Below are 13,543 nucleotides of genomic sequence, written 5' to 3' on the forward strand. Positions count from 1 at the left end.
AAGTATATGGCCAGTTTATAACAAATATACCATTTATAAATATTTACTTAAGTACCTAGTATATATATCTTTAAATAATTTTAATATTAAATGATTACTTACATATACTGAATAATTTATATATACTTAAATATTATAAATATAGGTACCCGCGATAATTTTTGCATGCTTTATTAAACGTCATTTTAATAAAAACGTGCTCTATGGTAAGTCGTGGTCATAAGTCGACCTTATATTTCTCATTTAGCATTACTTCATATCGCCATGATTATTAAATCCTGGATAGAAGCCGTGCTTAGAAAGTATTGCGCATACTTCCAATGCCAAAAATCTATTTCGTCGCCTTAATCATCATAATCTCCAGCCGATCTAAACTTTCTACTAATATCGTTCTTCAATACAATATGTTCCCCATACGCCAAGGCTACATCAGGGAGACTATGTTGGCCAAGCGGTTGAGCGAGCTGAGGCGTTGCGACCAAGTCTTGCGCGGCCGGTGAATCGACTACGTCGGTCACGGTGAGCCCACCAATAAGCAATACTCGCAACGAACCCAATCAACCAGAGGAGTCCGTTTGCCAAGTCGACCCAGACAGCGCTTTTCATCCGTTGGATATCTTGATTCCCTTCTGGGTTCTCGTGGATATACATATTTCCAAATAAGCCGAAGAGCGCGATCCAAAGGACAAAAATGACGAAGTTCCATATCGTCACAACAGCGAATCGCAAGATAAACGGTACTAGGTAAAGAACCGCCGTCAGTGCCGCAAGACCCCCGACAACTTCCGCATAAACCTATACGTCGGGAGCGTACTCGTTAGCTTCTTTTCCTTCTCGGTGTAGCCATAATGCGTGTATGTCCGCTTGTAGTAGGCAATAGAATCAACCAGCTTACCCATTTCCCATCCATATATTTGCCATGGGAACGCGCGCGCTGCAAGTCAACACCATATAAGCCACAGACGGTGATTGCCAAGACGAATTGAGCAAAATGAAGAACCGAAAAGAGCAGATAGCCCACTTTCATGCCTAGAATTTCCATAGTCGCAAAGTTGAATGAATGAAGCAGAGAGAATAGGGAATGCGACGGTAGTAGATGCGTAGACGGATAGATAGTCTCTCTCGGCAAGATACAACGAGACCTTTGGCAAAATGGATGGCGCAAAGTACGAAAAACACGAATTGTGTTAGAGATTACTGGGTATCTACTACATACCTACATGTATGGTAGGTAGGTAGGTAGGTAGGCAGGTATGAGGTAGGTAATCGAAGTTTGCGACATCCCATAGGTGTTTTTGGCCTTCGCGCCTCTGACGTAATTACGTTGGGCACGCAGGCTGGCAAGGCATGATAACCTTGAAGGTTTTGACTAGGTACAGTACATCCCTAGGTAAATAGGTACCTACATGTATTACATTCTAAGTAACCTTAAAACTACTAAAAGATGGATGTTTTCTATTGGTTGATAGATTCAACTTGGCTTCGATTCTTGTCTGTGCTTCCCGAAGGACCCTGTCTTGCGCTACGATATTTATGGACAAGTGCCATGCACTACTTGCCGAATATGGAAATGCCAAGAGACTAACAAGCAAGGTCCAAGACAACCTTAAACCAAAAAACAGGGGTAAGACCTACCAAATTTCGCTGTCTCTACCAAGTGCCTACTTCAAAAAGATACATATGTAGGTATTCATTTGCCAAGTTCATTACTGGCATCGACATGTCTCTATTAGTAATATTACTCATAGAAGGAACGGCGGTTCTACCCTATTAGTAGGACTCTTCTTTTTTTATGAGACCCGAGGAATTGGTATCATACGCTCCTCCGCCATGCCGGGCAACACGGGGACATCTGGTCCAATTAGCCAAAGGCCGGCCCAATGAGAAAGAGCCCCAACCATCCCTCACTCCGAATCTGCTGCACGTATCTTTTGAGTCCCACGACATACGTTGAGAGCCGCAGAGAACGTCTCTCTTTTAATACGAGTAGGACATTAATGTATCTACATAAAGATTGTAGTCCTCGACTGGGCCAGTAGTCAGTCAGGCTGTCGGCAACGCTTACCGTTTCTTACTACATAATATATACCACAGCTACGAGGTTACACATAAATTAACTACAGTTTGCTTACACCATATATTCTTTCTTGAGCACGGCATTTCATCAAAGTGCCGGGTGGCACATTCTACCTTCTGCCTTGCCTTGTCCACATGGATATTTACTTAATCTTCATATCACTGACAGTGATTTCAGATCACTTGAAATGCGTATGCTGCTGCAGTCATTCCGATTCCGGTAAGCAGTGCGAGTGGTCCTATGTTTTTATCGCGAGAATCGAACCTCTGGTTATGGTGGCGGTTTCACAGGTACAAAGACTGGTTATCCAACCAGAATCGAAGGCGGAACAATCAGCCCTATGAGTACCATGGGATCTCATGTCTTCATGGCTATGCAATGCTACTCCCGCTACTCCCTTTAGCGGCGTCACATGAATGAATGGCTACCGAGAGAGCGGAACCAATCCATATGCAGCGCAGGTATTGGAACATTGCCGAAGTCCATATAACGAGTAGGCTGAAGCATGTTCGTGAGAGTATCATTCACTACCTGAATACCCTGACTATGGTCGGTATCGCGAGATGAACGGGTCAATCAACAGCCTTTATTCTACCGAAATTGTCCGTTCGAGTGGATTCTATGTCCTACCGAACTTGCTCGGGTCTCCTTGACGGAAAAGGCATCACATGTCAAACTTCAAGCCACTCAACCAGCTGGCTATACCGCCTTCATTTTAAGCCTGTCAGATACAATGTTTCACGTTAAACCACTTGGATACCTAGCGATTTTAATGGGCGTACTGGTTGTCCTTACCGAATCCTACAGTCATACGACACTTTTTGCAACGCTGACACAGCAACTTAGCCACTGAATTTTCATGAAAATGATGATCAAAGTGTTTTTGGGAGAACATAGGCCGATTCGAATGGAATCGTATATCTGCTTAGTACTAGGCTGTGGTTATCTACGAGTAAAGGTATAAGACCCTCCATATCTCTCGAAGATACCCTCAATGTTGTTCGTGATATTTTCTACAATCATCCCCTCACCATATATAAACCGATATAACGACTTTCCACCTGTTATCTGTTTCGAAAAACTTTGGTTTTGATATCAAACATGGCCTTTCATAGCACCGAGACGGTATATCCGAACGCCAGCGAGCCCACCCGCTGCAATTCTCACGCATACCATGCCGATAGATCCTTCGTCGACGGTGACCTATCCTGCGGAACGTCTTTGGCCATCTACGGTGCATCGGGCAGGCCTGACGCTAGTTGGAGATGGAAATGCGTGAGCACCTATTTCTTCTATCGCCCACGTCTAACACTAACATGCTTGAAGTGTTCTTGCGTCAAGGGTGGAAATCAGTCATATATTTACAATAATTCGTGCATTGAATGTGGACACATAAGGAGCGACTCTTGCTGCGAGACTTACATCGCAAAGTAGGTTGTCAGCCAATCAAGGGGTAGTACAGCAATATTATCCAGAAGTTTCTGTATAGCTTTCCCCAAGCACGACGCCTTCCAACGATACCCCTGTCCGGTATAGCCACCTAAAAGTTGAACACGAAAACATATATCTGGTATCTGTGTCTTCTCAGCCACCATAGTTGATGTCGTTTCTTGGTTTTCGGACATTTGTTTTTGCTTGTGGTCTTAGAAGGAAAGGATGGCTCACGCCCGGGTTGGAAAGTTTCTCAGAGTCAATCCTTAGATTGAAAAAGGAGGCACTTATTGAATTATATGTATCGCCATTAGATCTCATTGATATAGACAAGATATAGAACGATAGAATATTTTCATGGTTACAGCTCCTCCCTGGATTTACATAATTGGTGGATCTGTGTACATCGCCGCTGCAAGAAAGCGATTGCCTATAGCCTCCTTTCACAATAACCATAGTTACTGCGGCATTCTGCTAGGCCTATGTTATTATTACTAAAACAAGATGGGGCTATGAAAGGATGAGTGACGGCATGCATGCGCCCTGAGGACCAATGCTGTGCGTCAATTTGGGGACCCAAGCTCAAGGCTGCCTCTAGCAAGTTTGGGAACACGAGCGCTGCTATAATATGACTACAACCTGGTAGATGACCCCTTTTTAGGAGACAAGGCCAATTTTTGGCTCCATAACCAGATTTATAATGGCTAACTCGCCTGGACAGGCGCGTCTGCACTCCACTTTCCACATTGAAAGGTTTCGCCAAACCGATACCGAAAAGGCTAGGCACTTATCCATCTATTGGCACAAGGATCCTCGCATCGGGGACTCAGCTAGGGGCAAACCGACAGCACCTGCAGCTGCGAGACTTGACATAATGGTCGAGCCAAGGCAGTCGACTCTGGTCGCAGCTAAAAGGCTTTCGCAAGAATCACGAGACAGAGCCTACCTGGGGCGGACCCGTCAGCCGGATTGGCCTGTGGAAATAGCGGTGGGAAATAGGAGGCTGCGGCGACTATCTATATAGATTTCGCCCCCGAGGGTTAGTGATATCGAGGAGGGGGCCAAGGGCTAATATAAGTGCATAGATTATCAAATAAGTAACTATAATTGTACTTGCAGCTGAGTCAGGCTACTAGAGCGGTCACATAGAGTATACTGTCACATTGCTAATCCCAATTGAGCCGAGAATACGTTGTTGCCTGTGTAGACTTCTCAATCAGGTCGTTAATGGAAGAACATCTACGTACTTATAAATGGCTTGACATGTAAGGTAGGTAAGGGTTGTGGTCATCCACGGGGCTGCTTCAAACATGGGATACGTGTAAAGGGGGAGGGGGACGTACACTTAGATTGCGGCCCCACATGAGGCTCTGCCGGAGAAGAGAGGAGAGGAGAGGAGAGGAGAGGAGGGGATGGGAGGGGAAAAAAAGGTAAAAAAAGATGACAGAGAGTACCTAGGTACCTAGAAGGATTTTCGGTATGTATGCATGCATGCATGTATGCACGTATGTACGTTGTAGGTACCTAAACATGTATGTAATCGATTCAGGCTCAAAACCCACCTATGTACGTGATGAGAGATCTATTAGGTACTAGGTACATACTAGGTAGTATTCTGGGTACATATACCTAGTATCAGTACCTAGATACCTAGGTAGGCTTTGTAAGATGATGAGTAAGAAAAAATACTACATGTTACCTATAATAGCAGGCTACTTGCTAAAAACTTGCTTGGAGCATGTAGCATTTACATATATCATGTATGCATGTACCTATGTAGGAACCCAGTAGCGTATTCTATATATGTACCTACTACATCATCTAGGACCCTAGGTCGGTAAGTACTGTATACTCGTGTTTCCATTCAAATGCTCTCCTCACTTCCCTATTAGTAATATTCAAAACTTCGAGATACGCTTCTACATATGTTAAGTATTCACCGAACATGGGTAACTAGGTTACTCCATTGATGGTTCCTCCCCATCAATTGACAACTCATAAAGTCGAATGCGCCACCATGTTGCGGTGAAAGTGTGACTTGACATATGTATTCGGGGGATCTACCACCAACCAATGAAAGAATCGATTCTACCGAGATTGATTGGCTACTCTTATTCATCTCCACTTTGTGATATTTGTTCCGGACCACCTCCGAACGCTTACGTGCTCACTCTATTTACATCCTTTAAGCTAGCCTCGTACAATGAATTCAGCTAATATCGAAATTCTCTGATTTATTCTCGGTAAACTTCGTCTAAGGGAAGTTATCAATGTATGATGGCGGAAGAACTCCCTAGCCCGCCCTTCCATACTATTCCGGGCTTACCGAACTTCCGCGACATCGGAGGCTACCCAGTCAGTTGCTCAGACATGACCTCGGACTCCGGCCTGTCTCAGGATGGCTCAAATACGAGAGTTGTTCGCCGTGGTCTAGTTTACCGCTCATCGGAACCTTCTAAGGTCACCGAAGACGGCGTATCAAAGCTGCAAAGTCTGGGCATTAGTAAGGTCTTTGACCTACGTTCAGCCGCTGAGATCAAGTATGGATTTCACGGCAATGACAGCGGGTGGAAGGTGAAAGAGTGGGATGGCGCTCGCCGCGAATTTGTTCCCGTCTTCCTCGATCAGGACTTCTCACCTGAGGCATTAGCCTTGAGATACAAAAATTACTCCTCCGAGAGTGCACAGGTATGTGTCGCATTACATGTGCTGCGCCATGAGGGAAGGTAGGATAAGGTCAAGAGTTACGCTTCAATCTATGAAGGAACTATTCCGACCGCTCTGGCTCGGCCCGCAGACTAGCTTCGGCCAAGCGGCAGTCTTATGATTGGGGCTGGGGACAATCTTGCATTTGGGGGCCGAGACCTAGCCTTCCTTACGGCCAAGGTTGAACTGCTCAAGAGCATGTGGTCAATGGGCCTGTTGAGATGCTGGCATTCCATCCACCGTGTCCAAAACTCGATACATAATACAGGGTGCCTCTTGTTCGCGTGTTTTACTTAGTCACAACCCGTCCCAGGAGGCTGACAGTTCAACCCGCGTATTCACCTAGCTTAAGGACTCTTGACTAACAATTTGTCCTTAACTAGGGCTTCGTGGTAGCGTATAGTGACATCCTTGCAGCGGCGGCCTCTCCAAGCAACGACTACCAGCCGTTCAAGACAATCCTGGAATATTTAGCCTCATCTTTGCCCTCGTCGCCTGCACCCTGCCTTATCCATTGCACCGCTGGCAAGGATAGGACCGGAGTGATCTGCGCGCTGATCCTAAGCTTATGTGGCGTAATTGACGAGGTCGTTGCACACGAGTATAGCCTAACGAACCTAGGGTTGAAGGAGCGCCACGCCGAGCTTATCGCGCATTTGATGAATAACCCGTCGTTACAAAACGACCCTCTATCTGCCCAAAGGATGATTTCGTCCCAGTACGCCTTTCAAAGACTCACATTTCACATGTTCTTCATCCCTTTCTTGCTTTTTTAAAAAATTTGCCGGCGTCTTCCTTTACTCCCTGGTTTCACTTCCCCTCGATGCGATGATATATTGGAAGGCTGACTCATTATCTTATAGAAAAGAGGCTATGTTGGGAACGCTAGCCAAGATTCGTGAAATCCACGGCACTGTCGAGAAGTGCGTTGTTAACTTGGGGTTACTCTCAGCCGAGGGTGTTAAGCAGCTGCGAAGCAACCTCGTCAACGAGGCGAACGAGGGGATTGTGCCATGGCAGAATCATGCTAAGTTATTGCTATAGTCGTTGGGTAGATGCAAATATTCGGTAATATGTGTACACGGAGAAGCTAGCTGCTTTTTTGGGGGTCTGTTATCCATAGACGAATGTGTAGCAGTTAGATGTTTCGAGGGTTGCCCGTCCCCATGTTTGTTTGAATATGTTCGTACAGATTTTGTACAGATTCTCACATAATAGACTCGCTTAGTGTTAAGGTACTGAGGTGGGAATCTTGATTTCACCCTTGGAACGGTCGTAGTGCGGTGCACCATACCTCCAACCAACCGCATTCCGAGCCCGGCCCTTGGAACCGACATTCTCCGAATTGATCTGTTTGAAGCGATATTCAAAACGCTTCGTGTGTACTCGGGTGGTATACTTCTCTTCTATACTCGCCTTTTCAATTTCTTTCTGGGCTGCCCTTCTCTCCGATTCCATCACAGCCTGCTTAAATCTCTCTGAAGCGTCCCAAAGTGAGTGACCTTCCAACACCTCTTTCTCCATCTGAATTAATTCTGGGTGAGGGACTCGCTCATCTGCCGATAGCATCTTGGGATGAAAGGCCTTGGCGGCATCGGCACGAGTGAAGTGTCGCGACTCAGATGTTGGCCAGAAGATCTGCTTCATTGTGTACGGATGTACATGAAGTTCATTAATGGGTTCGAAGGGTTCGTTCCGCTGATCGGCCTTGAATGTGTGGGTAGGAAGCATAGCCAATATAGCCTTCGCATATGGTTTCGCTAAAATTTGCCCCTAAGGTTGCGGATGTTTTAGCAATAGTCGCCATCAAAGATTGCCTGACTTCGAAATTGATGGAGAGCGCTAAGATCAGAGAGGCTCGCAACAATGTTTGTAACCATGTGTATGTCTTCAAGACTTATCGAATTGGGTATGTTACAGTCATCATAAAAAAACGCGGAGTAGGGTTGAGATGAGAAAGGTGCGAAAAGGGAACAACTAACTTTGGCTAACCAGTCTTTTTCGACTTCTTTTAACCTCACAATCGCAGCCACTCTTCTAATATCAACACCCAGTTCAGCAGATACTGCCTTGATGGCCTCGCCATTTCGCATTACCTTTTCCCAGATCAATTCCCTGGCGTGATCATCTAAGACAGGCTCACTTCTGAACTGGGGATTGATCGGAAATGGTTTGTCAGACTTTGAATCAAAATCATTCCTTCGGAGATAATTGGTATCCCCAGGAACATGTTTCCGGAAGGTAGCCCCGAAACCTTTTATCCATTGCCTGAATAACCGGCGTCCCTTACTGAAGTGAGTACGATTTGAGGTTGTTGAAAAATTAGCCTTAGTCTGCGAGCGTAACAAGGAGATCAATTGGTTCACGTTCAACGGTAGAGTCGATCTAGTCACGGCAGATGCTGCCGCTGCCGCTGACGCTGACGGAATAAGTAGACGTGGTGGCATCGCGGCGACATATAACGCCTCAAACTGTAGGATGTATGGAAAGGGTTAATAAGAATTTGCGGAAGAAGAGAAAACCTTGCTGAAGAAAGTTGGATATCGGATCCGGAAGAACCTTCCAGCGATTCTAGACTGGGGTTATGTAATCTGTACTACCTCCACAAGGTCTGTGCACCGCTCTAGAATGTCTTAGACTTTGCTTAAGCTTTCATACTGGTCCACCGGTTCCATTGCGGCGACTTAATAACCTTCTGAAAACATGATGACCTTTTTTTTTTTAAAAAAAAAAAAAATCATTTCCAGTTGTATGCCTAGGTATTTTAAATACCTAATATATTCTTGATCTGTTCCTAGTATGTTCCTGTTAGTTTTTATAATAGATACTTTATATCGAGATTAAGAATTAAAATGACATGGATATGGAAACACTTGAGTACTGTAAGACCTTTAATTGAAATGAGACGACACATATGATGCAGGAATCCCTGCTCCGGCTCATGGATAATCGCGATCCTCATGCACGAGAGCTCTCATAATTCCCTATAATTTATTAAAGACTATGGAGGGTTTCTACTGAAAACATTACCACCTGTTACACTGCTATATACTGTACATGCTAGGATGCTCGAAGTGACTACTACTAGGTACATAGGTAGGTATTAGTTTACTACATGTAGGTACCTTATAGCTGGAGGTATATAATGGCTTGATTTTCCTCTGGGTCGAAATTCTAGAAAGTAACGACGATGCGGTACTACATATTATTAAGTTAAATATTAATATAGGCGTTGTTAAGGGACATTATTTACGAAGCTTTGCATATAGGTAGGTACCTAGTGGTATCCTTACTTTCAACTTCCCCCCTTCTAATCTCCCTGTTAAATACATAACACATATATGCCTACTAGTACCTGCGGGCAATTCATTATTTTTACATTCAATGTTCCTACCTACCACTAGGAGCTTTGAAGAACTTAGGGAATGTGCGATACACACGCATATAGTTATATTGGATCCGGCATATATATTTTGTAAACGAACGCAATTCGATGGCACTTTTGACTTTTGGCTCCCCCCCACGTTTAGAATCTTTCACTCTCCCTCATCGTCTATTCTACCTCCTTTAATACCGTCGTTGTCCTACTTTCGGGCTCGACTATTTTTCACTAGCACATATTATATCGGTCGTGTTGCAAAGACAGCAAGTTCTCATTCTAATTAACCCCCCCTATGAATTTGCGCGACGAGAGATCTAGATGGGCGATTTCAAAGCCCGGATCAAGGCTAAGCTCCTGCGAAGGCACAGTGGTGTTCCTTCGCTGGGCTCCAGCAAGCATAGCGTTGGCCGTAATCGAGCATCCAGCAGCACACATACCAACACATCTATCACCGGCTATGCAGCGTCTCTAAGTACTGCTGCTGGGGATGAGAAGGGGAGTAGCGAGAGGGAGCGCGATGCTAATGGTAGTTCCAGCCGTGACCATGGATCTGATCATTCCTCTCGCCACAGTTCACCGAGGAATGATGGCGTTGTTGTTGTCGTAGCCCCGAGCCAAGATGGAGAATATAGAAGAAGCCGAAGAAGCCCGGGGGGTGGGAGTAATCAAAGTAGTCAAAGTGGTCAAAGAGAACGAGAAGCTGACACAGTTCCACCGAAGCTAGAGGAGGAAGAGCTAGAGCAGCTAAACCATCTAGACCACCTAGAGAAGCTAAATCAGCTAAACCTAGACCTAGTCAGCAACTCTACTAACCGAAATACCCTTCACGGTACTCGCGGCCTTCACGGTGCTGTGGAGGTGGAGGTAAAGGTGAACAACTTGAGCCGATCTGACACGGCTTGCGCTTCTCCCGTTGCTCCCACCACTTCCAAGTCGGGAAAGGATCTACAAGCTATTTCAATCAATTCTACAGCGGTACCCATACCCATACCCATACCCGTACCCGCACCCGTACCCGCCATCACCGATCTAGATCTAAACGCGAACGCAAACGTAGACGCAGACGCAGACGCAAACTCAACTATAACCTCAACCACAAATACAAACCCAACCGTAGCCACAGTCACAGCCACCGCCGCCGTCTCTCCGTTGCCGAGCATCCACGAATATCATCCCTCTGCTTCCGCTCTACAGCTAAAGTCGTCTACCGTCGATCACCATCATCACCATCATCACGGCGACGACGACGATAACAGACCCGTATCCGCCGGCCGCGCACTATCCCCCTCGTCATCATCGCTTCCTCGGCCCGCTGCCCCGCCGAGGCGACAGAGTATCCTTCCGAATCGTCAAACTACCCTAATTAAAGCCCTCCTGAATACGGGCTATGCTAGTGAAATAGGTTCGCCTGAACCGGATCAACTTCTACCTATAAGTGGAAATATGGTTACAAGAAAGGTCTGGGTCAAAAGACCCCTCGCATCTCCTACCTTGATCACAATAAACGAGGAAGACTTGGTCGACGACGTCCGCGACTTGATTTTGAGGAAATATGCGAACTCACTCGGTCGCCAATTTGACGCTCCAGATTTAACCCTTCGTATATGCGACAGAGAGCAGCAGACAACTAGACCATTACAACCTGACGAGCCCATGGGTAGGACTCTTGATGCGTATTACCCAGGTGGCCAGTCTGTCGACGATGCCCTATTGATTGACATACCTAGCCGTCGAACTCCCAAGGCCTCCCCGAATCCTAGGTATTATGGCGGCGACGATCGGCCTCATGAATCGGGAACTGATTACTTCCCACCATATCCGCCCGCTTCCCAACATCCCGGTGCCCCTTTAGCCGCCGTGAATGCCACTCACCAGCTCCATCTCCCTCCCTCCCTAACCATCCTCGGTGGAGGTCAACTGCCACCACTACCGTCCCCGGGCGGGACAAGGCGGCTTGGAGCAAGGCCTAAGATCCAGAGGATGCACACTGCGTCGCCAGTGTCCACAATTGCCAACGGCCATGCTTCACAATCCGCTGCGCCGCCTACCGGTATGCACAATTACCCAAGACAACCGCGCTCAAGGACTCATTCAGGTGCATCTTCAGAACACTCCAACCACCCGCCCACCGCCCCGTCGATCCCGACCCCCCCCGTCCCAGAACGCACCGCTACTCCGCCTCCGCGCGTATCTTCGCCACGACCCATCAACCGGCCAAAGAAGACTAAGAAAGCTACCGAACACCCATCCTTACCACCGGGCATGTTGAACGGTGGCGTCCCACCTATCAACGTCCTAATCGTCGAAGACAACATCATCAACCTCAAACTTCTAGAAGCCTTCGTCAAGCGATTAAAAGTACGATGGCAGACAGCTATGAACGGTAGAGAAGCCGTGAATAAGTGGCGCGCTGGCGGCTTTCATTTGGTTTTGATGGATATCCAGCTGCCCGTCATGAGTGGTCTGGAAGCTACTCGAGAGATAAGGAGGATAGAGAAAGTCAATTCGATCGGCGTCTTCTCTTCCTCTGCTAGTAGCCCCCCGGACGAGGTCAAGGCTGAGCCCGCAGAGGAGGATAAGCTCGTGAATACGGAAATGTTCAAGAGCCCGGTCATCATTGTCGCCTTGACAGCAAGCTCGTTGCAAAGCGACAGGCATGAGGCCTTAGCGGCTGGTTGTAATGATTTCCTAACCAAGGTAAGATCTAAGCCACCTTGCTCGCTTTTTTATCTCTGTTAACGTAAGAAATGTAGCCTGTCAACTTCGTATGGCTCGAGCGGAAGGTGATGGAGTGGGGTTGCATGCAGGCCCTGATCGACTTTGATGGATGGAGGAAATGGAAGGACTTCTCACAGAAAGCCGAGGAAAACGATTCCAAAAAGGCCGCGGCGGCCAAGGGCGCGAAAATTCCCAAGAAGAATCGATTGTCTATGACGGCCGCCGCCTGATAATCTACCCCTCTCACGCAGCAACCTTTAGTTGACAGGCTCTGGGGGCGGGGGCTGCCCACATACCTTCTCTCCCTTGTCCCTAGTATCACTATTGACAAGCGCCGACGTCTTATTATCTGTTATCGAAGAATAAGCGCTGATTTGGCACGGAGCGTGCTTGTTTCTTGGCGGAGACTTTTTGCAGAGAGCAGCACCGTGTTGGGAAGTTTGAGTTGGTAGCATATTTTGTTCATTTGTTACCCGATCCTGGCACAGAGTTAGGAAGGCGGACAGGTAACGAAAAGATACACCGGTTAGATTAGGGCCGGCAGTTTGCCCAGAATGATACCACATTGCGCACATCACAACTGATGGGCTAGCATTTGATTTCTTCAGTGAGTAGCCTTACCCAATGACTTCCAAGGTTGTCCGAAGACGAATACGCTTTTACGTCCACCTGTGATATCGACGTGTCTAGAGCTTATATATTACTACTGCTCTCTCTAGCACGTTTCCTTTCTGCTGTTCTTACATGGTACTAACGTATAGCTCAACATTTCTGTATATTAGGTATGTAGTAAAAGTCTGAGGTAGGCGAGGCGTGATGGTCTAGATATTCAGGAGACACTGTCTGTTTTTCAAGACGTTCTACTATTATCTACATTCTCCCCATGGCTTTAATACCCTTGCGTTAATCCTATTTGCGAGGTCCACCCCTCCTCCCGGCACCCTATTTACGGAGCCTTTTTTCGGATTCCATAACGCATTGCAGAACTCCAGCTAATGTGCCAACGACATATTTGCCACTACCTATGATGCAATTTTTATATAATCTAAATATTTCGACCGGAGCTTCACAGCCCAGTACCAATTGTACGGCTTGGCTACCTAAATAACTAGATCACCGATTCCTAATGTCCTACATCTACTCTGCGAGTGCCAGGTCTAAGGAACCTACCATGCGAATAAAGCGATCTCAACTCTCGTTCTAGAAAGCAGTAGTGAACCGGCCGGGAA

At 46.6% G+C, this 13,543-nt stretch overlaps 5 protein-coding genes across 5 annotated transcripts; 3 read left to right on the forward strand and 2 right to left on the reverse strand.

Annotated features, from left to right (window-relative positions):
• Window positions 1-173: 173 nt before the first annotated feature.
• Window positions 174-1,341, reverse strand: GGS22DRAFT_123659 (uncharacterized protein). The gene is made up of 2 exons (XM_047958286.1): window positions 896-1,341; window positions 174-795 (listed from the first exon to the last, which is right to left on the reverse strand). The coding sequence occupies exons 1-2, from the start codon at window positions 1,040-1,042 to the stop codon at window positions 439-441; spliced, it is 504 nt and encodes a 167-aa protein (XP_047819904.1). The 5' UTR covers window positions 1,043-1,341; the 3' UTR covers window positions 174-438.
• Window positions 1,342-2,800: 1,459 nt separating this feature from the next.
• On the forward strand, window positions 2,801-3,586 carry GGS22DRAFT_123669 (uncharacterized protein). The gene is made up of 2 exons (XM_047958287.1): window positions 2,801-3,352; window positions 3,404-3,586. The coding sequence occupies exons 1-2, from the start codon at window positions 3,179-3,181 to the stop codon at window positions 3,509-3,511; spliced, it is 282 nt and encodes a 93-aa protein (XP_047819905.1). The 5' UTR covers window positions 2,801-3,178; the 3' UTR covers window positions 3,512-3,586.
• A 2,199-nt stretch (window positions 3,587-5,785) lies between these two features.
• On the forward strand, window positions 5,786-7,258 carry GGS22DRAFT_187303 (tyrosine phosphatase family-domain-containing protein; the record flags this gene model as incomplete). The annotated part of the gene is made up of 3 exons (XM_047964570.1): window positions 5,786-6,196; window positions 6,598-6,932; window positions 7,078-7,258. 3 exons carry the CDS (start codon window positions 5,786-5,788, stop codon window positions 7,256-7,258), a joined length of 927 nt encoding a protein of 308 aa, XP_047819906.1.
• Window positions 7,259-7,351: 93 nt separating this feature from the next.
• Window positions 7,352-8,729, reverse strand: GGS22DRAFT_123706 (eukaryotic mitochondrial regulator protein-domain-containing protein). Its single transcript, XM_047958288.1, has 2 exons — window positions 8,197-8,729; window positions 7,352-7,987 (listed from the first exon to the last, which is right to left on the reverse strand). The coding sequence occupies exons 1-2, from the start codon at window positions 8,659-8,661 to the stop codon at window positions 7,445-7,447; spliced, it is 1,008 nt and encodes a 335-aa protein (XP_047819907.1). The 5' UTR covers window positions 8,662-8,729; the 3' UTR covers window positions 7,352-7,444.
• Window positions 8,730-9,914: 1,185 nt separating this feature from the next.
• On the forward strand, window positions 9,915-12,544 carry GGS22DRAFT_187305 (uncharacterized protein; the record flags this gene model as incomplete). The annotated part of the gene is made up of 2 exons (XM_047964571.1): window positions 9,915-12,293; window positions 12,350-12,544. 2 exons carry the CDS (start codon window positions 9,915-9,917, stop codon window positions 12,542-12,544), a joined length of 2,574 nt encoding a protein of 857 aa, XP_047819908.1.
• Window positions 12,545-13,543: the final 999 nt, after the last annotated feature.

This window comes from Annulohypoxylon maeteangense (assembly GCF_022496945.1).
Source record: "Annulohypoxylon maeteangense strain CBS 123835 unplaced genomic scaffold GGS22scaffold_6, whole genome shotgun sequence".
NCBI classification, from domain to species: Eukaryota; Fungi; Ascomycota; class Sordariomycetes; order Xylariales; family Hypoxylaceae; genus Annulohypoxylon; species Annulohypoxylon maeteangense.